General features: G+C 48.0%; 11 protein-coding genes across 11 annotated transcripts; 6 read left to right on the forward strand and 5 right to left on the reverse strand.

The window, feature by feature from the left end:
- Positions 1–182: 182 nt before the first annotated feature.
- On the reverse strand, positions 183–1,168 carry GGI43DRAFT_420112 (2-hexaprenyl-6-methoxy-1,4-benzoquinone methyltransferase; the record flags this gene model as incomplete). Its single annotated transcript, XM_083207767.1, has 2 exons — positions 183–840; positions 903–1,168. 2 exons carry the CDS (start codon positions 1,166–1,168, stop codon positions 183–185), a joined length of 924 nt encoding a protein of 307 aa, XP_083066669.1.
- Positions 1,169–2,189: 1,021 nt separating this feature from the next.
- On the forward strand, positions 2,190–4,168 carry GGI43DRAFT_36811 (thiamine diphosphate-binding protein). The gene is made up of 2 exons (XM_083202499.1): positions 2,190–2,999; positions 3,053–4,168. The coding sequence occupies exons 1-2, from the start codon at positions 2,415–2,417 to the stop codon at positions 3,827–3,829; spliced, it is 1,362 nt and encodes a 453-aa protein (XP_083066670.1). The 5' UTR covers positions 2,190–2,414; the 3' UTR covers positions 3,830–4,168.
- Positions 4,169–4,192: 24 nt separating this feature from the next.
- Positions 4,193–5,174, forward strand: GGI43DRAFT_36890 (trimeric LpxA-like protein). The gene is made up of 2 exons (XM_083202515.1): positions 4,193–4,678; positions 4,736–5,174. The coding sequence occupies exons 1-2, from the start codon at positions 4,286–4,288 to the stop codon at positions 4,922–4,924; spliced, it is 582 nt and encodes a 193-aa protein (XP_083066671.1). The 5' UTR covers positions 4,193–4,285; the 3' UTR covers positions 4,925–5,174.
- GGI43DRAFT_379019 (hydroxyacid-oxoacid transhydrogenase) lies at positions 4,946–6,603 on the reverse strand (the record flags this gene model as incomplete). The annotated part of the gene is made up of 4 exons (XM_083202774.1): positions 4,946–5,373; positions 5,432–6,069; positions 6,130–6,515; positions 6,574–6,603. 4 exons carry the CDS (start codon positions 6,601–6,603, stop codon positions 4,946–4,948), a joined length of 1,482 nt encoding a protein of 493 aa, XP_083066672.1.
- A 729-nt stretch (positions 6,604–7,332) lies between these two features.
- Positions 7,333–9,212, forward strand: GGI43DRAFT_36887 (uncharacterized protein). Its single transcript, XM_083202514.1, has 3 exons — positions 7,333–8,492; positions 8,560–8,981; positions 9,072–9,212. The coding sequence occupies exons 1-2, from the start codon at positions 7,647–7,649 to the stop codon at positions 8,944–8,946; spliced, it is 1,233 nt and encodes a 410-aa protein (XP_083066673.1). The 5' UTR covers positions 7,333–7,646; the 3' UTR covers positions 8,947–8,981; positions 9,072–9,212.
- Positions 8,994–9,970, reverse strand: GGI43DRAFT_420116 (peroxisomal biogenesis factor 11; the record flags this gene model as incomplete). Its single annotated transcript, XM_083207768.1, has 2 exons — positions 8,994–9,840; positions 9,924–9,970. The coding sequence occupies 2 exons, from the start codon at positions 9,968–9,970 to the stop codon at positions 8,994–8,996; spliced, it is 894 nt and encodes a 297-aa protein (XP_083066674.1).
- A 314-nt stretch (positions 9,971–10,284) lies between these two features.
- Positions 10,285–12,271, forward strand: GGI43DRAFT_391974 (uncharacterized protein). Its single transcript, XM_083204507.1, has 2 exons — positions 10,285–10,716; positions 10,774–12,271. Exons 1-2 carry the CDS (start codon positions 10,604–10,606, stop codon positions 11,870–11,872), a joined length of 1,212 nt encoding a protein of 403 aa, XP_083066675.1. The 5' UTR covers positions 10,285–10,603; the 3' UTR covers positions 11,873–12,271.
- Positions 12,272–16,726, forward strand: GGI43DRAFT_391975 (sphingolipid transporter). Its single transcript, XM_083204508.1, has 2 exons — positions 12,272–12,682; positions 12,736–16,726. The coding sequence occupies exons 1-2, from the start codon at positions 12,422–12,424 to the stop codon at positions 16,285–16,287; spliced, it is 3,813 nt and encodes a 1,270-aa protein (XP_083066676.1). The 5' UTR covers positions 12,272–12,421; the 3' UTR covers positions 16,288–16,726.
- Positions 16,727–16,763: 37 nt separating this feature from the next.
- On the reverse strand, positions 16,764–20,496 carry GGI43DRAFT_420119 (GPI-anchor transamidase GPI18; the record flags this gene model as incomplete). The annotated part of the gene is made up of 8 exons (XM_083207769.1): positions 16,764–17,183; positions 17,264–17,377; positions 17,433–17,494; positions 17,549–18,293; positions 18,451–18,455; positions 18,930–18,931; positions 19,184–19,528; positions 19,592–20,496. The coding sequence occupies 8 exons, from the start codon at positions 20,494–20,496 to the stop codon at positions 16,764–16,766; spliced, it is 2,598 nt and encodes an 865-aa protein (XP_083066677.1).
- Positions 20,497–21,054: 558 nt separating this feature from the next.
- GGI43DRAFT_391979 (enolase C-terminal domain-like protein) lies at positions 21,055–22,867 on the reverse strand. Its single transcript, XM_083204509.1, has 2 exons — positions 22,547–22,867; positions 21,055–22,469 (listed from the first exon to the last, which is right to left on the reverse strand). The coding sequence occupies exons 1-2, from the start codon at positions 22,700–22,702 to the stop codon at positions 21,273–21,275; spliced, it is 1,353 nt and encodes a 450-aa protein (XP_083066678.1). The 5' UTR covers positions 22,703–22,867; the 3' UTR covers positions 21,055–21,272.
- Positions 22,868–25,968: 3,101 nt separating this feature from the next.
- GGI43DRAFT_420121 (peptidase S8/S53 domain-containing protein) lies at positions 25,969–27,243 on the forward strand (the record flags this gene model as incomplete). Its single annotated transcript, XM_083207770.1, has 3 exons — positions 25,969–26,241; positions 26,299–26,660; positions 26,724–27,243. 3 exons carry the CDS (start codon positions 25,969–25,971, stop codon positions 27,241–27,243), a joined length of 1,155 nt encoding a protein of 384 aa, XP_083066679.1.
- Positions 27,244–27,269: the final 26 nt, after the last annotated feature.

Genomic DNA, 27,269 nt, shown 5'->3' on the forward strand with positions numbered 1-27,269 from the left:
TGATTAAAATGCCAGCTATAGATGGTGGCCATGCTGGTGCTACATCATGGGAAATAACGAATGAATCATCTTGATGAAGGAAGTGATTGATTGTAATATCATATGATATCTTATTAAAGCAACCTTTATAGGTGTCTTTACTGAATAATATACAAACTAGACATGTAAGTCTAAAGAAGTCTTCACAGAGGTTTGATGCCTTTATGGATAGCTGCAACGCCACCAGTCAAATCTTCATAACCTTTCCCCACAATGGCAAACCCTGCATCAGCAATCATATCTCGGAACTCCTCTTGGGATGGAAAGCGTTCAATGCTCTCAACGAGATATTGATAGCTATCACGATCTCCCGCAACCAGCTGGCCAATCAATGGGATCGCGCTGAAGGACCACTGCTTGTAAATTGCGTTGAAGATGGGATACTTGTCCACTTTAGAAAACTCCATACAAGCAAAGATGCCGCCAGGTTTCAGGACTCTATATGCCTCTCTCAAGGCTGCGGGCATATTAGAAAAGTTCCGTATTCCGAAGGCAACTGTGTATAGGTCAAGGGAATTGTCCTTGAGCGATGATGGTAGAACCTCAGCGTTCGCTTCGAGGAAAGAAAGAGATGACTGGTGGGAGGCTGGAAGAGACAGGGATCGCTGTCTACCAACACTAAGCATTGCTGGGTTGATGTCTGATATCGTAACGTGCACATTTGGGTTGCCGTTGTTGACATGGGCGTGCTGCAGCATGCGAAAAGCGATATCACCAGTTCCTCCAGCAACATCAAGGATGCGCTGCGGCATTCCTGTAGGGTTTGTAGCCCCTGGGTTCAGCGAGGAAACGAAGTGATCTCTAGAAGGGTGTAAGCTACTGGTCTGGTGATGTGTTATGTAGTGCATTGAAGACAAACTCACTTCCATAGACGATGGACACCCATCGACATCAAGTCATTCATCTTATCGTATGATTCTGCCACACTGGTGAAGACTTCGGCAACTCGCTCCTGTTTCACGGATTCGGTAACCGTCTCATATCCAAAGTGAGTAGGACGGTCTGAGGTAGGTGTTGGTTTTGATTCACGGAGCTGGCGGCTGGTTGAGAAAAATTGACTTGTGCGAGAGATGCATGAAGCAGGTCGGAATAGCCCGGCGCGGCTTCTTACCACTGAAGAAGCAGACATGTTTAATTTTTTTTCGTTGGCCGTTCAGAAAGAGTGTTGGGCGACAATTAGCTGAGTATCTTTATGATGATGCGGCCAAGGCGTAAAGACGGATCCAGAGTGTGTTTTCTTGCTTCTCTCTCTTGAACAGGGATTTATATGAAATATCCGGTTAATGAATTAAATTTCTCTTTCGACAAGCCACAGATATGAGAGCTTATCTTGCCCAACTTGATCAAGAAAATTCTCCGCCAATTGCCAATGAAAAGAGCGTAAATAAAAAAATGCAATTGTGACGAATTGAAATCTGCTCTAGAGCCCAAGACTGTTCTCTACAGACTTTCTGCTCCTTCAGCGTCGTAGAGACTAGACTGAGGCTGCGCTTCTGGACGGCGATACGCGAGAAGTGCCTGGATAAACTTGTGGATACTTTTCTGGAAGAACCAGCCAATCAGCGCGATGAAGCCGAAGATGCTGAGAATGAGTATCACCAGATTTGCTGCTGGCGGGGCCATTTCAGAAGATATTAGACAAGAATTTTTGTGGAAAAAGTAATGTATTTACAGAAAGTACATGATCAAGTTCGAAAACTCATTAACTGATAGCTGTCAAATTTATTCTTCGCCATCAACCGAACCTGTCAGGCCTGCCACCTGGCCGCCACTCTGCAATCGCGTAATGCAATTCTTGGGCTTCCTTTGGGGAATGGGGCATAATAGCTAGGATGCACATGCAATTGAACAGGTATTTCAAAGAAAAAGAGAGGTGGATGATGAATGAAGAATGAATAGGGATTAAAGAACGGCTCGAGGCCATTGGCTGTGACTATCCCTGCTGAGACAGCTTTCGGTAGTGCGGTACGTATTTTGACCAGACAACACCTTGTCTAAGGAAGAAGAAATGGGCGCCCTGCACACCTACAAGACAGTCTTCCACAGCATATATATCAACAGTACCTGTAAATGATTTAAAGGCGTCAATTGCACCTCATTGACTTGATTTTACTTCACCAGCACTCTACAGGCAGTATTACTTGAGGACAGGGCGCGCTGCGGCTTAGTGGTGTTAGCGCTGGCGGATTCTGTCGGCTCAATTGCGACCGCTCTCTATCGGCATCCTCGCTCCTTGTCCCGAGATCAAGTTGCCTTCCCCGGATTTCCCATAATAAAAGTAATAGTGCCTGCATCTTGACGTGAACCAAACATTCCGCACTTTTTCAAAGGGCCCAGAGATTCAACCCTTTCGTCTAATCCCAGCTGCGCTCCAGATGAACTCTCGCGTCATTCCGAGGGCCTCCCTACGGAGGCTGGCAGCCTGCAGGAAGCCATGCGTCTCTGTCATCTCCAACTCCATCCGCAGTGCTGGAAGCCTTTCCCAGCGGCCCAATTCTAATTTCGTCTCATTTCCTGGAGCCCTGAAGAGTTCCTTTACCAGCTCTCTCAAGTTCGAGACTCCCGATTCATATGCAGCCCTTCAGACCTATCGAGTCGTGGATCAGGATGGTCAGATAGTCGACCCCTCCTTCAGCCCTGACATTTCAGACGAGACAGTCATTAAGCTTTACAAGGACATGTTGTTCATCTCTATCATGGACCTTATCATGTTCGACGCTCAGAGACAGGGCCGCTTGAGCTTTTACATGGTGAGCGCTGGCGAGGAAGCCGTGAGCGTGGGCAGCTCCAGCGTATTAGACAAAGAAGATGTAGTCTTCTGCCAATACCGAGAGCAGGGATTTTTCAAGGAAAGGGGATTTACCACTGAGCAATTCATGTCACAATTGTTTTCCAACAAGAAGGACTCTGGCATGGGAAGAAATATGCCGGTTCACTACGGATGCAAGGAATTGAACATTGTGAGTACTCTTGGACACAATGTCACAATTAACGACTAACGCCCTGGAAATAGCACACCGTTTCTTCACCATTGGCAACACAGCTTCCGCAGGCTTCAGGAGCAGCATACGCATTGAAGTTACAGAAGCTTCAAGACCCCAACTTAAAGCCGCGAGTGGCGGTTGTGTTTTTCGGTGAAGGAGCTGCCAGCGAGGGCGATTTCCATGCAGCGCTGAATATTGCCGCCACACGCTCTTGTCCTATTGTTTTCATTTGCCGAAACAACGGATTTGCCATTTCAACGCCCACTCTTGACCAATACCGAGGAGATGGCATTGCAAGCAGAGGAATTGGCTATGGCATTGACACGATTCGAGTTGATGGAAACGACATCTGGGCCGTCAGAGAAGCAACAAAGAAGGCACGAGAAATGGCTCTTGAGGGCGGTGGCAAGCCAGTTCTCATCGAAGCAATGACCTATCGTGTCTCTCATCACAGCACTTCTGACGACTCCTTCGCGTACCGAGCCCGGGTTGAAGTCGAGGATTGGAAGCGGCGGGATAACCCCCTGACTCGACTGAGGAAATGGATGGAGGCGAAGGGATGCTGGGATGAGACGAAGGAGAAGGAAGCCAGAACCAGCCTGAGAAAAGACATCTTAAAGGCCTTTGGTGAAGCAGAGAGGGAGAAGAAGCCACCGATTGCCTCTATGTTTGAGGACATTTACGAGGAGCTGACTGAGGACCTCAAGGAGCAAAAGGAACAGCTGAGGACGATGTTAGAAAAGTATCCCGAGGAGTACGATGTTGGATCTTTCGATGGCGGTATAGACAGCTTGAAAGCTAAATAAGGCAATGAATTGTTAATAGATATAAATTTTCTTGCATGTCTGCGAGTCGCTCCACAAATTTAAGCATCTTCTTCGACTGTTGCAATGAGGCGGCTGTATAGTTATTCAGCACTGCCTGACATAAGACACGAAGTACAGAGCAAAAAGCCTTGCATTTGATTATGTGCAAATACGCTGCTTACCAACAGATTACAATGCATCTTTACATGCAAAGCCCAAAGCATTTGTGTGGAATTCGGCTGGTACGCCCCGTTTCTCTACCTAAACTGATGATGACGAGAAGTGAGTCCATATTACTCAGCCATTGGACCTAGCGATTAGGCCTAGTGCCAGTGCCTGGTACCTGTAAGCTAATACAAATACGCACTAGATCAGCCTCTAGATTTCCGAGCACCCAAAGCTCTCCACCAATTGTCACCTGTTGACATTTTGTACCTCTCCAAGCTCTCTACCATCATGTCGTCCAAGAGGCACTCCGTGCTCCCGGCCGTTGACCGCAGCGGCCCGAAGCCGCCTGTCAATTTCTCTACGTCGCTTACCATTTCCGATAACGCCGTTCTCCAGGGCACGCACTCGATCACGATGCAGGCAGAGACGGTAGTGCATCCCCGATCGCGCATCGAGTCAAGCGTGGGCAGCGTTCTTGTTGGACGACGATGTATCATTCAAGAGCGAGTGCACCTCGGAGCTTCTTCGGACAACCAAGAAAAGGGCATGGGCGGTGTTAGCCTTGGGGACTACGTGCTTATTGAAGCGGGTTCAGTTATCGAAGCTGGGGGTACGGAAATCGGCGAGGGCAGCATCATCCAAGTAGGAAGTAAAATAGGAAGCGGCGCGAAGATTGGCAAAGTAAGGGCTTGAACTACTTGTCTTTCACATAGAGAAGCTAACATGCGGGAAAATTAGAACTGCACGGTATCACACTTGTCTGTCATTGCTAGTGGTGATGTGCTACCTGACAACACGGTTGTTTATTCAAATGGTACACGGCGAACCGACAAACGCGGAACCCCAGAACTTCGAAAGCTTAGCATCGTGAAACAGATTGCTATGCTGAGAAAGATGATCCCAAGTAATCCAGACAAATTCCGATAGACCGTCCAATTCCATGCTAGATTAATGAGTCATGGCATTTTCAAAAAGCGCACGTAGCTGGTCTTTTTCAGCTTCAAGTTCAGAGGCAAGGCCAGGGGCAAGCTTCAACACTCGAGCCTGAGGAATAGTGCCTTCAACGAGTCCGTCAATGTGTTCGCTGCCGAAGCCCAGCGCCTTGAGGCCCTTTGGCTGATCACCCAAGTCCTCGAGGAACTTGGTCAGTGCCTCGGCCAAAACCTCTCCAGCGCTCTCTAACTTTACGTTAGAGATATCAACGCCGAATGCCTCGGCTGCAAGGAGATGCCTTTCCGGGTTGGAAGGCGCAGTGAATCTAAAGACAGCAGGGGCAGAGACTGCTACCGAAACACCGTGGGGAATGAGAGGGTTTGGAATCTCATAGCCAGCGTGCCTGTAACCTGGGTTCTGACCAGAGATGGGATACGACATGCCTACATAATAGTCAACTTAACAAGCCACATGCATTTCAATAGGACTCGGGTTACATACCATGGCACAAATGGACTCCCGCATTTCCAAAGCCAACTCCCGCCAGCGTCGCGGCCAAGAGCATCTCGCTCTGAGCTTCAAAATCATCGGGATTTTTCACAGCACGAGGGAGATACTTCACAGTGGCCTTGAGTGCGTGGAAAGAGAAGACATCCGATATCGGATTGGCTCCCTGGTACGCTGGCCGCAAAATTGGGTTCGTTGGTCGCGGTGTTCGCTCGGTGTAGGGGATGGCTGTCCAGGACTCAAGAGAGTGGCACAAGACGTCCAGACCAGAGGCAGCCTTGACAGCAGACGGCATGGTACGTGTGTTGAGTGGGTCACAGATTCCAAGTGTTGGCTTGAGATTTCGGTGAGCGACACCAGTCTTTGCCTTTTTAGAGACGAGATCGAAGATGGCTGTTCCTGTAGTCTCACTACCAGTACCCGCTGTAGTTGGGACTGCAATGAGCGGCTTGAGGGGCTTGTCAATCGGAAGCCCCTTGCCCAATGGCGCATTGACAAAGTCGAGGAAATCAGCATCCGGATATGATGTGTACAAGTTCATCAGCTTGGCCGTGTCCATGACAGATCCTCCACCCACTGCAAGGAATGCGTCTGGGTTATAAGGCCTTGCCCATGCAATTGCCTCCTTGATACTATTTCCCCCCAGACATGTCAGTAAAGTGCCGGTACAAGCTGAACAGGTGGGCAATTACGAGCTGTCTTTTGGTTCTATCCTCACGTCGGAGAAGACTTTGAAGTTGACGCCTTCGCGAGTGAGTGCCTCTCGCACTTGTTTCATGGCATCCAATTGATCCACGGTCTTGTCAGTAACGACGCATACTCTTTGCGACCCAAGGTTCTTCAGGTCCATCCCGACCTCCTGGGTCACGCCGGCACCAAAGCGAATAGATGACGCTGCCATTTCAAAGGCATACTCCTTCAAGTTTGCGTTCGAAGGCGTGGCGTAACGTCGACCTCCCAGGCTCTGTGAGAGCTTAGGCGGGGTACGCTGGTGATAGCCGGGGTTGGAGTGGCATGGACATGATGGAGGATGAGTATACTGAATTGTCCGGAGGAGACTCGAAGCCCTCTTGGCGGCCTGGAATTGCGTTTAGTATATATGCCAAGCGAAGCATCAATTGGTGAAGCAAACATACATTTGGCACGACTCTGACAGTGGCTGACATGCTTATTTATTCCTTTTCGTATTCTCAACAGTGATAATGATTGCTTTGTAGTTTGCGGGGTTGGGTTGAGTGCCGATGTGAAGTGCCAGCTTAAATAACCGCGGCTATTAGTCAAGTGCTAGGCGCCGATGGTTTATCGACAACGGCAAGAGTTCAAGGAAGCACTTGCTTGACTCGAGTCCCCAGAGTACACAGGAGATGTGCACGGAGCGGCTAACGAGCAATCTGGTCTTTATATTTCTAGAAAATTCCCTACGTGCATGACGAGGGCCCAATTGAGTTGACTGGGATCAATCTGACTATTCCGAACCCCCGATTTCGAGCTTACGAAGGATTCAGAGGAACAATGTTCTTCCCCGTTCAAAGCTGACGCTTTTTGCTCTACATAAAGTAATGCAATAGCGAGGTGGTGATAATGGAGATGCGCACATGGGGTTGCGGGTCCTACCCCAAACGCGGGTAGGCGCTTGCAAAACCCGCAGTTTAAACAGTTTAGGCTTGTTTTGTCAAATTTCGTGCTCTGTTCCCATTACAGTTAGGCGCCCTCGGTGCTCCGTTTTTAAGAATCGCCGTCCATGGGGCACCGAGGTGCTTAGGTATTCCATGGATCCCTAAAACTTCCATAAGGCTGTTTGATTGCAGATTTTTCTTAATGATGATGTAGCGGTCTATTTTTAGCATTAAATATTATAAATTCCCTTTTTATTAGATTTTATTGGCAGAAAAGAGATTAGCACCTGTAAAAGCTGCTTCTAGTAGAGGCTTAAGAATTTTTAATCGTCCCGTACGGACCATTTGTTATGCCATCGGCTCAGCCGGATGATCTCAGCAAAGTGCTGTTGACATCTCAGGTGACAACGTCATCGCCCGTAAAGCAGGTTGCCCGACCTTGCTTGACCACCCTACTTCCGTGATACATATTAAGAAAATGGCTCCCGCGGCACCCAAGTCAACAATGTTTATCGACAATTAATTTTCTTCTTCTTCTTCCTTTGCTCTTTACACTTGACCTCTATTCCCCTCACGCATCGCGATAGCGTTGAATGATGTCGGGCATAGGTCAAGATAATACCGTGAGTCGGTCCTTGTCGGATACGCCAAATGAAGCTTCTGGGAGAACCGCCAGGGCCCCTGCAAACAGCCCTTTGGGTACTCTACAGGGAACCGCCTCGCTCCCGAACATTGTAACCTTTGCGCACGTGGATAGCTTCGGAAGCAGAGCAAGCCAGCGTGCATTTGGTCCCAATTCCCCTCAAACAGCAGATGCGCCCCGGCGAAGTCTTTCATACGCCTTGCGACAAGAAGCAGAAGTTTACTACGACTCGCGAGCTGCGACACACGATGAATGGAAACGACGAGATCGAACGCTACAAGACTACTATCAGAATAATCCTCAGCTCTTGCCGCAGCTACCTTTTACTTGGCATCATGGCTGGAAGCGCTGGAGACTCTTTCTTTTTGCGATCATGGTGTTTATCGACGGCTCGATAATACCGATCGTGCTGTACTACACAATGAGATATGCAGGCAATGTTCAGGGCTGGATTATCTTCGCTGTGGTTACCACTATTTGGGGCGGCCCAACATACGTCGAATTTGGTATCAGAACCTGGCGCCTTATGAAGAAGGAGAGATTCTATCGTCCATTGGGCACGAATAGCCGCTGGTGCTTCGATATACTGAACTGGGCATCGGTGCTCACCATCACTGCCGTTACAGCGCTCTTCATTGTGGGCAGTGCACCGCATGAGGTTTGGCTGAGAGTTCTCTGCATGCCAGCACCCGCCATCTTGTACAGCCTTGGCGGCGTCCTCGGTCTGATCACGCTGTTCAACTATATGAACTGGCGTGCCCCGTTCCGCCTCAGCTCCACTGGCAAAGGCGAAAAGGTACGATTGCGACGACCCTTTCCGATGTCTATTTAGTGGTCGGCGTCTTATGCTAACTCTCAAATAGGTTCTGCCGGGAGTGTATTATTTCATTGAAGATGTCGTTGCCGTCAATGCCGGTGCCGGCAGGCCATACAGAGAAGCTTTTGCGGCCCGTTACAATGCTAGCCCCCGCTTCCAGCAAATGTTGTTCAAGCAATCCGTGTTCTGGTCCGTGCCTGCGCTTCTGTTGGCCGGTGCCCTCACCGTTATTGCACTCGTACATGAAGTTCCAGCAACTGTTGCGTATGGAGTATGCTGGGCCGTGCCATTCATATGGTGTGCGGTCTGGGGCTGGATAACAGTCATCTGGTGTAAGCGAGATATGGTCCGCGAAAGAGTGGAGTGGGAAGAGAAATACCCTACTGAGAAACATGACACTGCAACGAACAATATACCTTTAGCGACGGTATAACTGTATCTATCAAGCTTGCTATTTTTACACATGAAGTTTGTTTTTCTTTAGCGACCCCGCATCTCTTTGCCGCACCTTGCCCATACATCGTTGGCGGTGATTGCTGTGCTAATAATCATGGCCAGTGCAATCGCTGCAGGATGAATTTTAACCAAGCCAATAGCAGTGGCTGGAAGGAGAACGTCCATGGTGTCGGATACGAGCTTCAGCATCAACGAAGGGATAGCCTCCTTGGATCCTGTCGCTCCGCTCTTCGATGCCACTTGATCCCCAGATCCATTCTGCTGATTCGCTCCTGGTACCTTCGACGCAGATCCATTCCCCGTCAATGGCCCATCTCCCTTCTGATCGCCCTTCTCACTCGAGTTCTTCTCTTCGGAGCCGTGGTTGGATGACGCATGAGGGGTCGCTTGTTTGCCAAGACAGCGCAACAATGTAATACTAGAGCGGAACAGCGAGATGCATAAAGCGACGAGCCAAAAGATTTGAGCTTGATAATTTAAATCGGCAGTCTGCTCTGCGCCGAATATCTCCAGCCCGTCGACTTCCAGTAAGTCGAGCAGAGTCATTGATTCGAGCATGCCATAGAGGCCCAGGCATGTTTTGCCAATCACATTGAGCAATGTCTCGAAATCCAATACCATAGAAGAATACAAATCCCATCCCAACTGGAATTGTTCCAGGAAGCGAAAAAAACGCAGGAGGCGCCTAGTTACGTTGATCTTCGCACGCAAGTCCAAAAATGACGTTGACGGTGGGAACTTGGTTGACGTTAGAGACAGCAATGCGGCTACTTGAGAGAACCGATATGTGGCGAAGAGAGAGACTAGGGCCTGGACGAAGCGTAATGATCGCTCAATGCCAGCTTGGCAGGCGTCAGCATTGTTTGGAGACCTGTTTCATGATTTTTCCCTACTCATTGTGCCGATTTTCCACGCTAGGTGGTCAATTGGCTCAATAAGATTTGGGGATGTAACACACCATTGTCTGTCCCGAAGGCAATAAATTGGCGCAGGAGTGCCATATTAACGGTACTAATATTTATACAGCAATTGCATGTGTTGAGACAAAGACGAAAATGTAAATGGCTTATAAAAAAATTGTGATAGACTTTGGATGAAGAGTATAGCCAGGGCAGGCAGCCTCTTGACTGTTTGAGTGGAAATTGAGGGTATTGGTGATGAGGAATATCGGTATAATGATTTGATGAAGGGTTAATATAGTGGTAGTGCAGCTATAGTTGACTATCTTAGGGCCTTCTGCATGATATGATAATGAGATTACAAGCCAATTTTTATCTTCTTACAGGGTACCAAGTGAAGTGAAGCTACCCGCACAGTTTATTTGATGCGCCCTTGACGCCGTTAGTGGCTTGCATCCAGCCCGATATTTTCCTAATACTACCACCGCAAAGCTTGTACTTCTTTCATCATTGGCATGCACGTTGGATACAATAATAGCCCCAAGAGAAAATTCGAAAAGTTAGAAATTCATCATTGTGAAATTGAAATGGTGTAGTAAGCGGCGCCAAACATCGTCGTTTCCTCGGCACGGTGCAGGGTAGCAACCAGCTAAAGCAGGGCAGACGCGAAGCCTGATGGACATCCACAGCTGCTGGTGCATCATCGACGTATGGGCAAATTCTTAGACTTCTGCAATGTTCTCATCGCTGGCCACCATTCGCCGCCGATACTACAGCGTGCTAAGATCACCGCATATTCAAAAACGCGTTTCTGTAAGGTGTGGCTCTGGAGGCTTTGTAGATATTGAGTCCGTGATTCGCAAAATCCTACAACGGAAGCGACTCAGCGCTAACATCTACAGTAGTTTATATAACGTCGACGAGTTCTCGCCTACTAAATTCCTGGTTGTTCATTTGCCTCCATCACCAGCTAGCGTCAATGGTGTAAAGCAGCTGCCGGAATTCTTGTATGACTGGCCTGTCGCAAGCATTAATTACCGATGGGAGACTGAACGTCGCGATATCGCAGGCCAAGATGCCGCAAGCCAAGAACAAGTGTTTGCCGACTCTTTAGATTGGCCTGTGCCGGTGCACGATGTAGCTTTTGCTTACCAATGGATAAAGGGAGCTCTGATGCCTCCAAATAATGGCCGAGGGGGTATTTATGTCTACGGATCGCATCTCGGCGCCGGCCTGGCCATGTCTCTCTCATTGACCGAGTCACATAAAAATTTCAAGTTTTCTGTGCGTGGCGTCGCAGCTTACAACGGGATCTACAACTGGACGATGTTCTTGCCAGGCCACAGAATAAACATGATTAGATCAATGATGGACGCTGCAAGGCTTTCACGGCGCACAAATGGCAATCTTAGACTTGATACCTTGCAACAGAGATTGGTATCCCTGTTTCAAACGCCATCCAATCTCTTTGACCCCTTCGCAAGTCCAAGCCTCTTCTTCCACAACCCAGGGCTATCAATACCTGAATCATTTTACAAATCTATAGAGTTCGCCAATATCGTTAGCACATTGAAAGGGCAGACGAGTGACGCGGCGAAGGAAGCTGTCTTGCCCCGTAACTCTTATCTTGTGTTCCCTCCTAGAGAGTCAACTCTAAAGATACCTGAAACAGTCCTCTTGCATGACGCGCCGTCGGGACCACCATCACGCCAACCAAGGACAAAAAAAGCACTCAAAGGCATAAAGCACGGAGACCAAAGAAACACATTCAAGAATCAAACAGATGAAATTGCCAGTTTAATGAGACGCAGTTTGACCATGGTTGAGCTTAAGTTGCGAGCGAAATATGACGAAGACGCGCATTATCTAGCAGAGGAGCCGAATCGCAGAATTCAGGTTGTCGAAGTAGGACAAGAAAGGGAAGACCTGGAACTTAATGAATTCGGCCAGCAGGCTGTTTTAGATTGGCTGCATGGGAATCTTAGAACTATAGATCTCGTATAATACAGGTATAAGCCAGGTGCATAGCATAAATTGCCCTGCTGAGGGTCAGTGACGACTGCGGGAGACCGGGTATACCAAGCTTCATGAAATGCAATTTAAGCATAATAGACTTATCTGTTCACAATAGCAATATTCGGGCATATTATTGGTGCTTGGCATAAGTATATGCTTCTACCTTATCTCCTATAAGACGGGCACGAAACAGCAAGCTCCACGAGAGCTCCCTGTGCTCTTCTGCCCATGACCTAATGGATATTACCCCGGCGCTAGGCATGCTACCAAGGTGCCCGGTACCTTGCCCAAAACAGGCAAATACGTACCTACTCAGGCACCACTACTGGCACCTGTGCCAAGCACTATATCTACCCATTTACCGCTACGCCCGTCACTCTCCAGATCGTGACGCAATCATACACATCTGAAGCATTGCAACCAGCCAGCCACTTCTCCTCCCAGACGACTGATCACCGTCGCCCAGCTTCACACCACCGAGGCGCTGGGAAGCTCGTCTTAGAAAGCATTTGATAGCCGATCGGCTAGGTCGGCGCCATGCGTTCGGCTGTGCTGCAGTCTGGCTTTGCCGCCCTGCTCTTCGGGGCGAGCATCTCTGCGGAATCATATACACCAAAGCACGAGCTGGGCCGATGCGCGTTTCGAGGGCAGTGCGGAAAACAGAGCTTTTTCGGCAAAGAGCTCCCGTGTGTCGACAATGGCCTTGCGGAAGACCCGAGCGATGACCTTAGAAAGGAGCTTGTTGAGCTTTGCGGCCCCCAGTGGAGCGAGGGACCTGTTTGCTGCAACCTGGATCAGGTAAGCTTTGTATTGTCGTGTGGGAAGCTGTTGATACTGATGCCTGTCTGAAGGTTAAAGCTTTGAAATCCGAAATGGGCACACCGAGGACTCTCATTGGCTCCTGCCCTGCTTGCAAAGAGAACTTCTTCAATATGTTTTGTAAATTCACGTGCTCTCCCGATCAGTCGACCTTTATAAATGTTACAGATGCCGCGAAAAAGGGCAACAAGCTGCTCGTCACTGAGCTTGACCAACTGATTTCAGAGGAATATGGCTCAGGGCTCTACGATAGCTGTAAAGAGGTCAAATTCGGAGGTGCAAACAGCAGGGCAATGGACTTGATTGGTGGCGGAGCTAAGAACTATCACGATATGCTCAAATTTCTTGGCGACAAGAAGCCCTTAGTTGGCTCACCCATTCAGATCAACTACCCGGAGAAATACAACCAGCCTGGGATGGCGCCATTACAGATGAAGCCCAAGCGATGCAACGACGAGGACCCGGCCTTTAGGTGTGTTTGTGTCGACTGCCCAGAAGTATGCCCTACATTGCCTGATGTAAAGGAAGCTGGTGCTTGCCGAGTGGGAAAGTTGCCCTGTCTCTCTTTCGCATCCATACTCTCATACGGCGTCTTGCTTCTGGCGCTTTTCGTCGCCGTTTTTGGTCATATCTTCTGGGCTAAATATCAGAAGCGTCGTGTCGAAAGAACCCGGTTACTCCACGAGTCGTCACACAGCGATGATGAAGACGAGGGTGGGCCTATTCTTACTGATGCTATGCGCGACCAGCCAACAAAACGTTATTGGCTCAACGATAAATGCGATAGGGCCTTTCGCCAGCTAGGTAACATGTCTGCAAGGTTTCCCGGTCTCACCATAGGTGTCAGCTTGTTGGTCGTTGCTATTTTAAGTGCCGGCTGGTTCCGGTTTGATATAGAGCAAGACCCTGCTCGACTTTGGGTCAGTCCGACCTCGGAAGCTGCTCAAGAAAAGGAATACTTCGACTCCAATTTTGGCCCCTTTTTCCGAGCTGAAAAGATATTCTTGGTCAACGACACCAAGTCGTCTGGTCCTAGCCCCGTTCTTAGTTATGAGACGTTGAAGTGGTGGGCGGATGTCGAAAAGAGCGTTGAAGCACTTGAAGGCTCTGTGTATGGCAGCACACTCGACGATGTTTGTTTTAAGCCTACCGGCGATGCTTGTGTTATACAGTCTGTTACGCAATACTGGTACTCAAAAGGCGGTATTGACTCCAAATATTGGAAGGACGACCTTCGCAGCTGCGCAAAATCCCCTGTAGATTGCCGACCAGCATTTGGACAGCCTATTGAACCAACTATGATCCTGGGCGGCTACGATGACGATGTTGTTGATTCTCAGGCAATGACAGTCACATGGGTTGTTAACAATGCTGCTGAGAATTCCGACACGCTTCTTCGCGCTATTGACTGGGAGAATGCACTCCGCGATCGACTCCTCCAAGCCCAGGAGGAGGCTAAAAGCCATGGCCTTCGATTATCATTTACAACAGAAATTAGCTTGGAACAAGAGCTCAACAAGTCTACAAATACGGATGCCAAAATTGTCGTTGTGAGCTATATTGTCATGTTCATTTATGCATGCTTGGCACTTGGCACTCCTTTGAAGCACTTGTTTGGAAACCCGGCACTTTTGCTGGTCGAATCAAAGGTTACTTTGGGTCTTGCTGGCATTGTAATCGTTCTCATGTCTATTTCTGCTTCAATTGGCTTCTTTTCGTGGGTTGGCTTGAAGGCCACGCTCATCATTGTCGAAGTAATCCCATTTATCGTCTTGGCTGTCGGCGTTGACAATATCTTTCTCATTGTTCACGAGCTTGAAAGAGTCAACATCAATTTCCCAGACCAGATGGTGGAAGAGAGAGTGTCTCGAGCTTTGGGCCGTATGGGACCTTCTATTCTTTTCTCCGCCTTGACCGAAACGTTTGCGTTTGCTCTTGGCTCTGCAGTTGGCATGCCTGCTGTCCGAAACTTTGCTGCTTATGCCGCCGGCGCGGTTCTCATCAATGCTGTTCTTCAAATGACCATGTTCGTATCATTCCTGGCCTTGAACCAGATGAGAGTTGAAGATCATCGATGCGAGCTTTGGCCATGGTGGCAAGTCAAGAAAGCCAGGATCAATCTCAATGGCACCAACGGCTATCCATCAACCGGTAGAGCATCTGATGCCGATGAAGAAAGCTATCTGCAAATATTCATTCGAAACACTTATGCTCCTAGCCTCTTACGCAAACAGACCAAGGTCGTCGTCGTTGCTGTCTTCCTCGGTCTTCTATCGGCTGCCATCGCCTTGCTGCCAGGCATCCAGCTTGGACTGGATCAGCGTGTAGCTATTCCAGATGGATCTTATTTGATCCCCTACTTTAACGACCTCTACGACTACCTCGAAACTGGACCTCCTGTTTATTTTGTTACTCGTGGAGTTGACGCATCTCAGCGCCAACAACAACAAGCCATGTGCTCAAGATTTACCACTTGTCAGCCATTTTCGCTAACAAACACCTTGGAGCTCGAAAGGCAGCGGTCTGACATTTCATACATCATGTCCCCAGCAGCAAGCTGGATTGATGATTACTTCCTCTGGCTGAATCCTATCTACGATCAATGCTGCATTGAACATGGTTCGACTTGCTTTGCAGACCGCCAACCGGCATGGAATACTTCACTCTATGGAATGCCCGAGAATGACGAATTCATTCATTACCTTCAAAAGTTCCTGGCAGCCAAGACTGATGACGTGTGCCCATTGGGTGGTCAAGCCTCCTATGGAGACGCCGTAGTCTTGGATAGCGAAGCTGCACACGTTAAAGCTAGTCATTTCAGAACCGCACATACTCGCCTTCGCAGCCAGGAAGATTTTATCAAAGCTTACTCCTCAGCACGCCGCATTGCCTCAGATATTACAAAAGCAACTGGAGCAGATGTTTTCCCTTACAGCGTTTTCTATATCTTCTTTGATCAATACCTCAGCATCATCCCGCTGACAGGAGGCCTTTTGGGCGCTGCTGTTGGCGTCATCTTCGTCATTGCATCGTTCCTCTTGGGTTCTGTACGAACCTCAGCTATTGTGACCTTGACAGTCATAATGAGTGTTGTGGATATCATGGGCGCAATGGTGGTATTCAACGTCTCCTTGAATGCTGTTTCCCTAGTAAATCTCATTATTTGCGTTGGAATTTCCGTGGAATTTTGTGCGCATATTGCCCGAGCTTTCATGTTTCCCTCACGGACGGTCATGGAGAATAGCTTTAATGTTAATGGACGAGATGCCCGTGCTTGGACAGCATTGGTAAACGTTGGTGGATCGGTCTTCTCAGGTATCACGGTTACAAAATTCTTGGGCGTTGGCGTTCTTGCGTTCACAAGGTCAAAGATTTTCGAAATCTATTACTTCCGTGTTTGGCTGGCGCTTGTCGTCTTTGCTGCTCTTCACGCTCTTGTGTTCCTGCCAGTTGCGCTGAGCATTGGTGGAGGTGAAGGTTATGTCGATCCTGAGAGCGAAGGCACTGCTGCCCAGGATTTGACTGATAGACGCTGGCGAGCAATCAGAATTCACGACAACAGCGACTCTGAAGACGACTATTAGTCGAAACATTATGCCGAATGACGGTGCTTCTCTGTCCTATCTATTGCGAAGGAAACCTGCCAAGTTATCCTTCACCCGAAAGAAGAAACATTTCAATGAATTAACTGGAGTCTGGTGCGCTGGAAGTTTTGCGATAAATTGCTAGGATGTAATAATGGGAGCATATATGGGGTTTAACACGGTGGATTGTAATGTATTCAAATTTTGCACACTTGAGACTGTTTTCAACTCCTGGATTTTTTTCTTTTCACTGATACTTTCGCCCAACTTGATGGCTGGTATTCAAATTTGGTTTAAACAGTGGCACTAGGTATTGTACGTTATAAATTTGGTTTTATAGAAGTACTATTAGTGCAAACTGCCTTGGCAAGCCTAATAATTTAGCTTTCTATTTAAGAGTTCACGTAAAGATCATAATCTGACCAATTCCAAACCAAATCTCTATTATCTGTATCAGTATCCCGTAATATGAAATGTCAGTACTCTATCAATGGCATATCGTCAGCTGGCTCGGATCCTGTATTAGCAGGGACTGCTTCATCTGAGCCGGACGATTCCTCCCGTCGCCAACTCAAGGCCTCCGTTTTGCCAGACTTTGCATGCAAACGGGGGTTTGCTATAGTTGCCCAGGGGGAATCATTCTCACGCTTTCCCATGTTTCGATCCAACATCTCAAGGATCTTGCGCCCGCAGTCTTCGGGGTATTCTTGGCCGTCTCTGCCAACAAAGACGGGGGCATTGTCGTTGAAGGCGTTTTTGAGGTCTCCCAGAGTCCAGAACTCAGAGCGGCGAGTATTGAGCCACTCGATGCGGAAGGGGTAGCTAGTCTGCCAGCTTATGTTGCCCATCCACTTGGCTGGGGAGATTGCGGGATCGGGGGCTGTGGTCATGCGAGCCTGCGAGATGTGTTTTGCGTTACGATTAGTTTTTTTTTTTTTTTTATGGATAAGTTTTATGGCAAACATGGCTGACTTACGTAGCCTTGGAATGCCTTTGACTTGTTAATGGAGAAGATGAGGTAGACGTTTTTGCATTGGTTAAAGGCGAAGCTTAACATGGGACCGTTCTTAGCTTTTGTAATCCATAGCCCCTGATGAAGTGTTAGAACGTGAGAAGCTTGTGGTGGGAGCGTGATATGTACTTACGTCTCGCTGGGACATGTCGACGTTCATGGAGTTGAAAGACTTGATCAAAAAGTATCTTGCTTCTATTGGTTTCGTCAATAAGGGTGGTTTTAGATTTATCATGAGTATTGAAATACCTTGCTTAGGTGTCGAGGGCTGAGCATCTTCGTCCACGGGCCATGCATTGATGTCGATGGCTTCGGCGACGTTGGAACCGTTTGCCGGCGATTGATCTTCTTGGTTCTGGGAATCTGTATCATCCGGCGAAGCGACAGCATCAGGCACATCGTGCTGTTGACTAGACAATGATCCATTTCCAAATGCCGAGTACGCAGATTCCGAGTCAACTCCTTTATTTACCAAGGAAGGCTCAGAGCCACACAGCTCTCCAGCACTTTGGATGGCTGTGAAATGAAATCTCGAGAGATTATTGTAGTCACCCAAACGATCGAGAGCCAACTGACTCGGCTTCTGAGCTGAGAATAGCGATGGCGAGTAAACGCTCTGGGACAAGGCTGGAGTAGACGGAGGCACAATGTAAGGCGTGGTGTTCTGGATCTCTGAGATGATCTTCTGACGCTGTTCATCCAGGGCTTTCAACTGTCGCAGTGCACTCAGAACTTTTTGGCGGTGCTCAACATTGAAAAACCCAGTATGCTGGAGCCAGAGCCGCAAATCGCTTTCGGCCGCAAGATCTACACTGGGGACATCGGGTGCGTCCAGGACGGTCTTCTCCTGCAGTAGATTTCTCATGGCCTCGTCAAATGAAATGTCGTTGTCGCTATCAGTCGCCATAGCTTGTGTGTTGAAATGCGTTTCTGCAGGCTTCTGGCGATAGGCAAGACTGATAATTGTTGCTGCCAAAGTAGGACGTTCACGTGGCTGATAAGCAAGTATAAGTACCTGGGATCTTTTCGCCTTTTCATTGTTAGAATATCTGCAATTGTATGTGGAAATGACATTGTCTTTTGTTCAAACCCCAAAACGGCCAAAATTTCGGGTGCACGTTGCAACTTGATTGACAATGAACAAAGCTTACCCGTGCTATTGCTACAAAGGCTGGAGGCAGCTATGGCCAAGGATTACTTAGACTTGTATTCTTAAAAGTTACTGAAAGAAGTATTACATAGGCAGAGATGATGGCTTGGATCATGCAAACAAAGAAGCACGAGAGTACCGTGGCCTTGGATATATATGCGCACTGGTTAATATTTGAAAAGGCTGCTGGGGATCAAATGCAGCAGCAGTAATAAAATTGGCGGTGTATGCATTTATTAACAGAATAATAGCAATAAACAGATGGACTGTCCTTTTTGGCGGCCAAGGATAGGTGAATGCGGAATAGGTTGCTGATAATTGGCTCCGAATCACAACAGTAAATGTAGGCATCCGATGTCAATATGCGAAGCAATTGTTCGCACACGTAAGTGAATAGTGGTGGCATAGTATTTTGAAATATATGGTTCTTATTGTGACAAACAATGGTTTAATTGGGCGTTTATGATTAGGAGAAGATACTTCTGTACATGTGCAAAATAGCCTGTGGATGAGATTGTTTTCCAGGAGCATAGAAAATAAAAGAAACAAAAGCCCAGACGCTGAATTACGGCCGTTTGCATCGCTGCAATGTATACAAGCTGTTGGCCGGAAGGCTACCAGTGATAGTTGCACAGATGTGGATAGAAAGAACTGTATAAAAGAGGTAGACCAATCCAGGTCTCTAAGCGGGGGGTAGAAAGGATGCAAACAAGCCGCCCTGGATGCTGGCATACATAATCATGAAAATAAGAATCCGGGACGCGACTTTTCGAGACTTGCCGCTGCTCAGGCTATTCGCTACCCACCAATACCATATGGGATAGCCAGAGGACAGCCGACTAATAATCTGCACGTGGAAGTTGGTTATGGCCAAGGTCGCAATCAACGTTTGGATCACGGCTAGTGTGAGCACAAACGTGCGATATGTCTCCGATGGCACCGGAATAGCCTTTCCAAGGCCCTGGGCTAGGTTAAAACAAAAGTCGAGCCCCGACTTGAGGAGAATTGTGAGCATGGGGCTGGCTAGTAAGAAGAGTGGCAGCTGGTTTAGGGTCCAATACTTCAAAAATCCATTATTCCTGGACACTAGTGTAAGTCATGACTTCGGACGCGTCTGGTGTACAAGAACATCATCATCTTACCAGTAATGTGCCTGTACAAAGGTAAAGATACTGGGTACTAGGCGATGGCACCACGGCCTGGGCTCGGCGTCAATGGAGCCAACCTTGCAGTATCTGTACCACGCCACCGTCTGTGGTACCACACTACCCGCCGCGATGAAGAGGCCACCAATGATCAAGGAAGCGAGGAGAGTCAGTCTAGAAAAGCTTGGGTGGCGGAAAAAATCGAGCAGACACTGGATCGCTTGTACCGCGAACAAGAGACCACTGACTAGGCCATTACTCCTGAAGGCAGTGGACAGTCCAAAGGAGACTCCGGCGCTAAGAAAAGCCAGTATCCGTTTCCAAGTGGCAGAACTGGACCGAAGACCCATTGCAAAAAGCAAGTTGCCGATGAATGACAAGCAGGCAAACGGGCTCTCCGCGTTAGGGGCAGATAGGAAGAGACCGGCAGGCGAGAGGATGTGCAAGACGGCCGCCACGTAGGCCAGTGTTTTGTTGTTGAAGAGGACCAGAGTGAGCCTGTGGAGAGCCAGCACGGCGGCTAGATGCGAGAGAGTCGTAAAGATGATGGCCACTACGGGTTCGAGGGCCCCATCGCCAACAAGATGCAACCCCTTGAGTGACTTGATAATGCCATCGACGGCAACGGGCAACGCCGCTCCGAACGCCCATTGTTGCTCGTAGACGTAACCATCATGTGCAGCTTGCATAAAGTACAGCGCATCCCATCGCGTCAGTTTGGTTGCCAGGGTTGATGCGTTGACGCCAGCGCCGTACATGTGCTCGAAGAAGAGAGACGTTGACGTGTCATAGTCGTCGCTGACGGAGGTTCCGAGAGCGATGGAGAGCAAAAAGGCTTTCCACGCGGCAAATACGGCGAACAACGAGTAAGTAGGCGAAGTTTCATGAGATAGTAGACCCATCTTTGCCGCCATTGAGAGATGAGCGCTGGATGATGAGTAGCGTTTTGGCTTTGATCTTTTAGATCATTTGCTTGAGTGGATTCACATCGACTGAGTATAGCTCAGTTTGTTTTGGATAATCCCGCAATTGACATTAGCGCAATATATTGAAAGAAGATAAACACAAAGCACAGAGAGAGGTCGAAAATTGTAAGCCCAGCATGAAGTGGACAAGAGGCACATTTGAAGCCAACCGCACGTTGTTTCTGAATACGCGAATGCAGTTGAAGTTCACCAGCCTATTGGCTGGCTTAGCGATATTTTGTACCTATTGAATAATTGAGGGCTACATTTTTGTACCTCTGCTGTTATTTATGTGGGGGTTTGGCGGCATTAGGCTTAGAAGGTACCTCAGCCCCTAGTGAAAAAGCCAGACTTGTACATTAATCTTGATAGCTCCCGCATTTCATACCAGTACCCATATTCGATAGGCTACAAAAAGCACGTTTCGACAAACTCCGTGGCACCTAGGATAGCGCATATAAGATCACATATAATTAGGTATAAGAGAAAGCAGGCTTGTAAAATTATTTTTATATATATGAATTGGTAAAATTTATATCTTTAAGGTATATAACCCGCTCGCCATTTGGTAATATATGGTTAATTTTTGCCCTACATGGCCTGTCTGCTCTATAAACGCGAGCTTGCATCTTTTAGGGGTGTATAAATAGTACAAAATATCTCGTCTCATGTCGTCATCGTCGTCGCCGCCATTCCTTTCTTCATATTCTTAATTAATACTTTTCGCCAGTCAAGATAGGCAGGGCTTCATCACTCGTCCACCAACTGACTCCCTTCTCACCAGGATAAGAGTATCGGTCCATGCTTTCTGGCTTCATCTCGACGCTGTATCCAGCTTCTGTAGGGGTCTGGTAGTATCCATCCTTGATAACGGAGGGATGTAAGAAGTGCTCGTGGAGGTGGTCGACAAACTCCAGGACGGAGAGCTTGCCGCTGACGACCACGTAGTCGATGGTGCTCAAGTGCTGAGTGTATTCGGGGAGACCAACACCGCCAGAGTGTGGAACAATGGGCACTTTGAACTTCTTAGCCATGAGCATAACAGCCAGAGCCTCATTCACACCGCCCAGACGGCAGGCATCGATCTGGCAGATGTCAATGGCACCAGTCATGAGCAGCTGCTTAAACATGACACGGTTCTGGCACATTTCACCGGTAGCGACGCCAATTCCGTACGGCTTGAGAGCTTCTCGAACTGCCTTGTGGCCCATGACATCGTCGGGAGAGGTAGGCTCTTCGATGAACCAAGGCTTGAATTCGCTGAGCTCCTTCATGTACTCGATTGCCTCGGGGACGGACCAGACCTGGTTGGCATCGACCATGAGGACGTTGCCCTTGTCGAAGCCAAGGATTTCTCGTGCGATTCTCAGGCGTCTCTTGTCCTCCTCGACGTTTCCGCCAACCTTGACCTTGAAGTGCCTGTATCCCTCAGCAAGGGTCTCCCTCAGCAGCTGCTTCATCTTCTCCTCTCCATAGCCGAGCCATCCTGCACTTGTTGTGTAAGCAGGGACAGCTCGGTTCTGAAGGGCCTCCTCAATGCGCTTAGCCTTGCCGGGCTCTTGCTCGCGCAGCATCTCAATGGCTTCCTCGGGGGTAATGGCATCGGTGATGTAGCGGAAATCAATGCATCTGACGTATTCCTCGGGCGTCATGTCGGCGACGATGCGCCAGACAGGCTTGTTAAGGGTCTTTGCCCACAGATCCCAGACAGCATTGACGACGGCACCGAGCGCAAGGTGAATGACACCCTTCTCGGGGCCAATCCACCGCAGCTGACTATCGTTGACGAGATAACGCCATGTCTTTCCCCAGTCGGCTACGAGTGATGAAAGTGTCTTGCCCTTGAGTCGATCGGCAACGTGGAGGATGGCAGCACAGACGATATCGTTTCCGCGCCCGATGGTGAATGTCTATTGAAAGGCAAGCTGTTAGCCAACATAAAGCGCATGGACGATATGACCAAGGTGCTGCTTAAAGAAATACTAACCATGCCATGGCCGCTGTGTTTTGAGTCAGTCTCTAGAATGCAGTACGCCGCTGAGTAGTCTCCTGCAGCATTCATTGCATCTGAGCCTGTCTTGTCGAGCGATGTTGGGAATCGCACATCGCGACTTTTGAAACCCGTGATGGTAACTTCAGACATTTTGGGGTATATGATATGTGATTAGGAAGAAATAATTGAGAATGAGACAATGGAACTTGACAAAGGTACGATGAACGACCTCAGCTACGTCGCGATCGCCAAAGGGTATTTATTGCTCTATTTATTGCTCTAATACAAAGCCGATTTCGCTGACGGCGACCTCTTAAGGATTCAAAGTGGTTCATGTGGTGCCTCCAATAATGACAGTCCCACGAGCGGCATGATCGTGGATATAGGCGACGGAAATACGTGTCCGTAAATGGTTTGCGCCTCGCTCGCCATTTTGCCCGATTATTGGTGGAATTCAAACAACCGACGTCTTCCACAGGGCAGACGACGCGGTTTTTAACGGGCCATGCACCTCGCTGCGATATAAACCGAGAAACAATTGGCTGGGGAGTGGAACCGTGTCAGGTAAATCGTGAAAAAAGACTGGAACTCATGACATAGTTCCTGAGGGGCTGAGTTTTGGGGAAATTTGATTCGCGCGCGTCTGGTTAAATGTAAGTCCTGGTTAAGCAACTTGTCTTGTTCCGAATTCATGCTTCCTGATTGTAATGATTGAATCAATTCTCTCAACAGTTGATTGATCTTTAATTTTAGCCAATAGGAATAATTATCTGATTTTACACGTTTGCGAGATGCTACGAAACATAGATATTGTATATATCACGTATACTCCGTACAGCCTCAGTATTTGATATGGAGGGGTTCGGCATTCTATCGGAGAAGCCCCTCCCCCGCCCCCGCATCTCCATGGAGCTTCTCGTGTTTGGCTCGGCATAAAAGCCCGAGAGCTTTTGCGGTGGGAGTGGATGGCTCAATATGATGAGTGCCGAAGTATGTGCAAAAGGAGACCTGCATACATTTCATGCCTGGTTAATGGGTGGTGTGTCATAAACCAGGAGAGCAGATGCATACTATCATTTTGGTGGTGAGATGCTTTTTGAGCCTCACATTTGCTCTTCAAATGCCAGCAGAATGAATTTTTTCTTCTGGCATTTTTGAACCGTCGGTTTTTGGGTGGCTTATGGCGTTCCAAATTAGCGAAGGTTCACTCCACCGTAGCCGATAATGAGGAAAGTGTATTTTTCCGACGGCTTTTCTGCCACGAACTGATAATGAGAACGATTGGACGCCAAAGCGGGAGAAGAAAACAAAGACTGCAAATGAAAAAGTCAAATACAAGTAGGAATAATAGGCAATCCTAAAACTATCAAAGAGCCCTGTTATATTTTACATAGTACATGGAACAAACAGTAAAAATGCTATTAGATGCTAAAGTACTCTTACCTTGTAAATACGACAGAAGCATTAGAAGTATTAGAAGTACTAGAAGCCATACAAATAATAGATGCAGTAGAAATACTAGCTGCATTACATATTGTAGAAGTACTAGTTGCAGTCGAAGTCCTAGGTGTAATCGAAATAGTACAAACAGCAGATATAACTAATGGCAACAGTAGAGAGCTATTTGCATACCACGACTTACAGCATAACTATAATGTGCGTAAACGGAAAGTCGTGTGATTACATCTCTAAGATTCCCTATTTTTGTGCCCCCCACTTAGACGCCTATTTGCTGTTCTATCTCATATCGCCTCATGTATCTAACTTATCACCTTGGGTTGTGCCTTTCCCATTTGGGAACTATTAGCCGATACCGTGTGTTCACAATATACTGGAATCCTTAAACATCGTTGAATAGCCTTCCGCCTTAACTAATAGCAGAATATACATGACGATTTACTTATGTGCATTCTCTTATCTTTAACCCGAAACGAAACACCCGGCACAGTTGCATAACCCTACGTTTGTCAGTTCAGTGAGGCAGCCACAAGTACTTGGGTGGATGATGGAGAAGAAACCTAAGTAAATAAGATTGTATGTTACTGCAAGGCGGTGCCTATATACATGTACGTCTTCATACATCTGTGAATCTCAGCTTCTTTCTACCTACATCAATCTTTTACTCAGTGCCTATGGATCCTATAGGAAATACCCCACACTGCCAGGTTCATTTGGGATACTTCTTGCCTCGTCATCATCGTAAGTAGTAAACCCCCACTCCTGTCCGGAGAATATATTCCATCTATCTTGCAGATGATGAAGATACTATCTTGCTCAAGAGGAGTAGCCATTTGTCTCCGCATCCAACCCCGCATCGTGGTTAAGCCATTCCCAAGTGTTGCAGTCACATGCCTTTTTGAGGTGCGCTTCTCCTCTCATGCGCCGCCCAGGAACCACTTTGACAAGTTGGGACATCCTGGTGAACATCTGTAGATGAGCTAGTATAGTTCTGAGATGATCACTCAAAACGAATCATTAATCTGTCTCATCTTGGCAAACCAATGAGGTGGCGGAGCCAGATGTGAAGCCACATCACATGGCCACTGCAAGGATTCACGGAGAATTGAGTTAAGCTAGCCCATCTGTTCCTTGCTACTGCTGAAAAGTGGATGGGAACTAATGCTATAAGGAGTAAAAGATCGCTTTTATCCTGGTATTGAGGTTACACTGCGTTTAAGTTAGTGATAAACATAAGATCGTGATCCCAGTTTGCAGACATGTCAATGTCAAAGTTATAAGACGATGCTAAAAGTCGCTCTATTTCATCATAACGGGTCTTTACCAGCTCCCAAAACCTCTCAATTGCGGATCAACCGAACAGTTGCCTGCTTATATGGAGCAGATGGAGAAACGAAAAAGTGGTTTGCGCCTCGGATTCCTAACGCCACCGTTGACTCAGTTAAAACTCTGAACGCCTCTAACACTCTAGCATCTCAACAAAGGACTCCCCACTGTGCGCACCTCACAGTCCAATAAATCACTGAACAGCAGGCGATTTGACTTTACGGCTGCTTTAGAGGCGCCAATATTATCGTACCACTAAGTAGCCGCTTGAGATCTGTGCCTGTTGGCGAACATCCGCCATTTGCCACCTGGAGATCGGCTCGCTCCAGTTCAGGTCCTGAGTTTGCTAATTGGCCTATTGAGACTGCTGATGGGTCGAAACTGGGCAAAGGAGTTTCAAGAGCTGATGGATTGTGGAACATATATGGATACAATGGCTTGGAAGGCGACTGAATTGACTGATTCCGAGATGTAGCGCAGTGGAGTTGTTTCCGATACCGATCTTCCCTCACCACTTTTGATAGAGAATCTTTGAAGATAAATGAAGGACATAATCCCCTCATTCATAACCTCCTTCTCTATGTTCATTTGTGTTTAGTTTTTGTGTACAATAGCGGCATCAACCACCAAAGATGCGAGTTTCTTCTCTTCTAGCCCTCCTGCCTCTAGCCATGGCCGCCCCTTCAAGGCGAGCCAGCCCGGCGCCAGTATTGGTTCCCCGCGGTGCTCAGGTTCTGGAGGGCAAATATATTGTAAAGATGAAGGCAGAATCTCAGCTTTCGGCAGTTGAATCTGCGATTTCTGGTGTCAGCGCTGGCGCAGACCACCGATATTCACACAGCTTCACTGGCTTTGCTGCCAGTTTGACACCCGGGGAGCTTGAGGCCCTGCAGAACGACCCCAATGTGAGCCCTATCCTTTACATGACGCAGCATGAGAATGAAAATTAATGAGTTTCTCAGGTCGAGTTCATTGAGCAAGATGCTACTGTCTCTACCAAGGCAATCATTACTGAGAAAAGCGCCGATTGGGGCCTGTCTCGCATTTCCAACAAAGAGCCGGATACCACAAAGTATTCTTATGACTCTAGCGCCGGAGAAGGCACCTGCGCGTTTGTTATAGACACTGGAATCGACATTCATCACCCTGAATTCGAAGGCCGGGCAAAGTGGCTAGAGAACTTCGTTGGCGATGGCAAAGACGCAGATTTGTTTGGTCACGGTACTCACGTCTCTGGAATTATTGCGGGCAAGACATTCGGAGTCGCCAAGAAAACCAATCTTTTCGCCGTAAAAGTCCTTGATGCAAATGGCATGGGCAACAAGTATGTCTACTGAATTTCTCCGGATTTTTCTGTTCCATGCGCTAACGAGTCTTCTCACAACAGCTCCGTTATCATTGCTGGCATGGATTACGTCGCCAAGAACGCATCTCACCAGCATTGCCCCAAGGGCATTGTTGTCAACATGTCTCTGGGCGGCATCAAAACTGATGCCGTTAACCAGGCCGCTGTTTCTATAACAAATGCTGGGCTCTTCCTCGCCGCGGCTGCCGGCAACGATGCCCTCGATGCAGCTGATTTTTCGCCTGCTAGTGTGCCTTCGGTCTGCACAGTTAGCGCTACCGACAAGAACGATTCTTTTGCCCTCTACTCCAACAGAGGCTCAGCTGTTGATATCCTTGCTCCCGGGACAAACATCACATCAGCTTGGCCTGGTAACCTCACCAAGATTATGTCTGGTACCTCAATGGCCAGTCCCCACGTAGCTGGCCTGGGTGCCTATCTTCTCGGCCTAGGTCAGAAGATTGGCGGTCTGTGTGGTACCATTTCTTCTTCTGCTCTCAAAGGTGCTATCAAAGGTGTACCTGAGAGCACTGTCAACTTGCTTGTTCAGAACCACGCTTAGCGCGTTATAAAGGGACTATATGACGG

This window comes from Trichoderma evansii (genome assembly GCF_050947405.1).
Source record: "Trichoderma evansii strain SZMC 28006 chromosome Unknown GGI43scaffold_1, whole genome shotgun sequence".
Lineage (NCBI taxonomy): Eukaryota > Fungi > Ascomycota > Sordariomycetes > Hypocreales > Hypocreaceae > Trichoderma > Trichoderma evansii.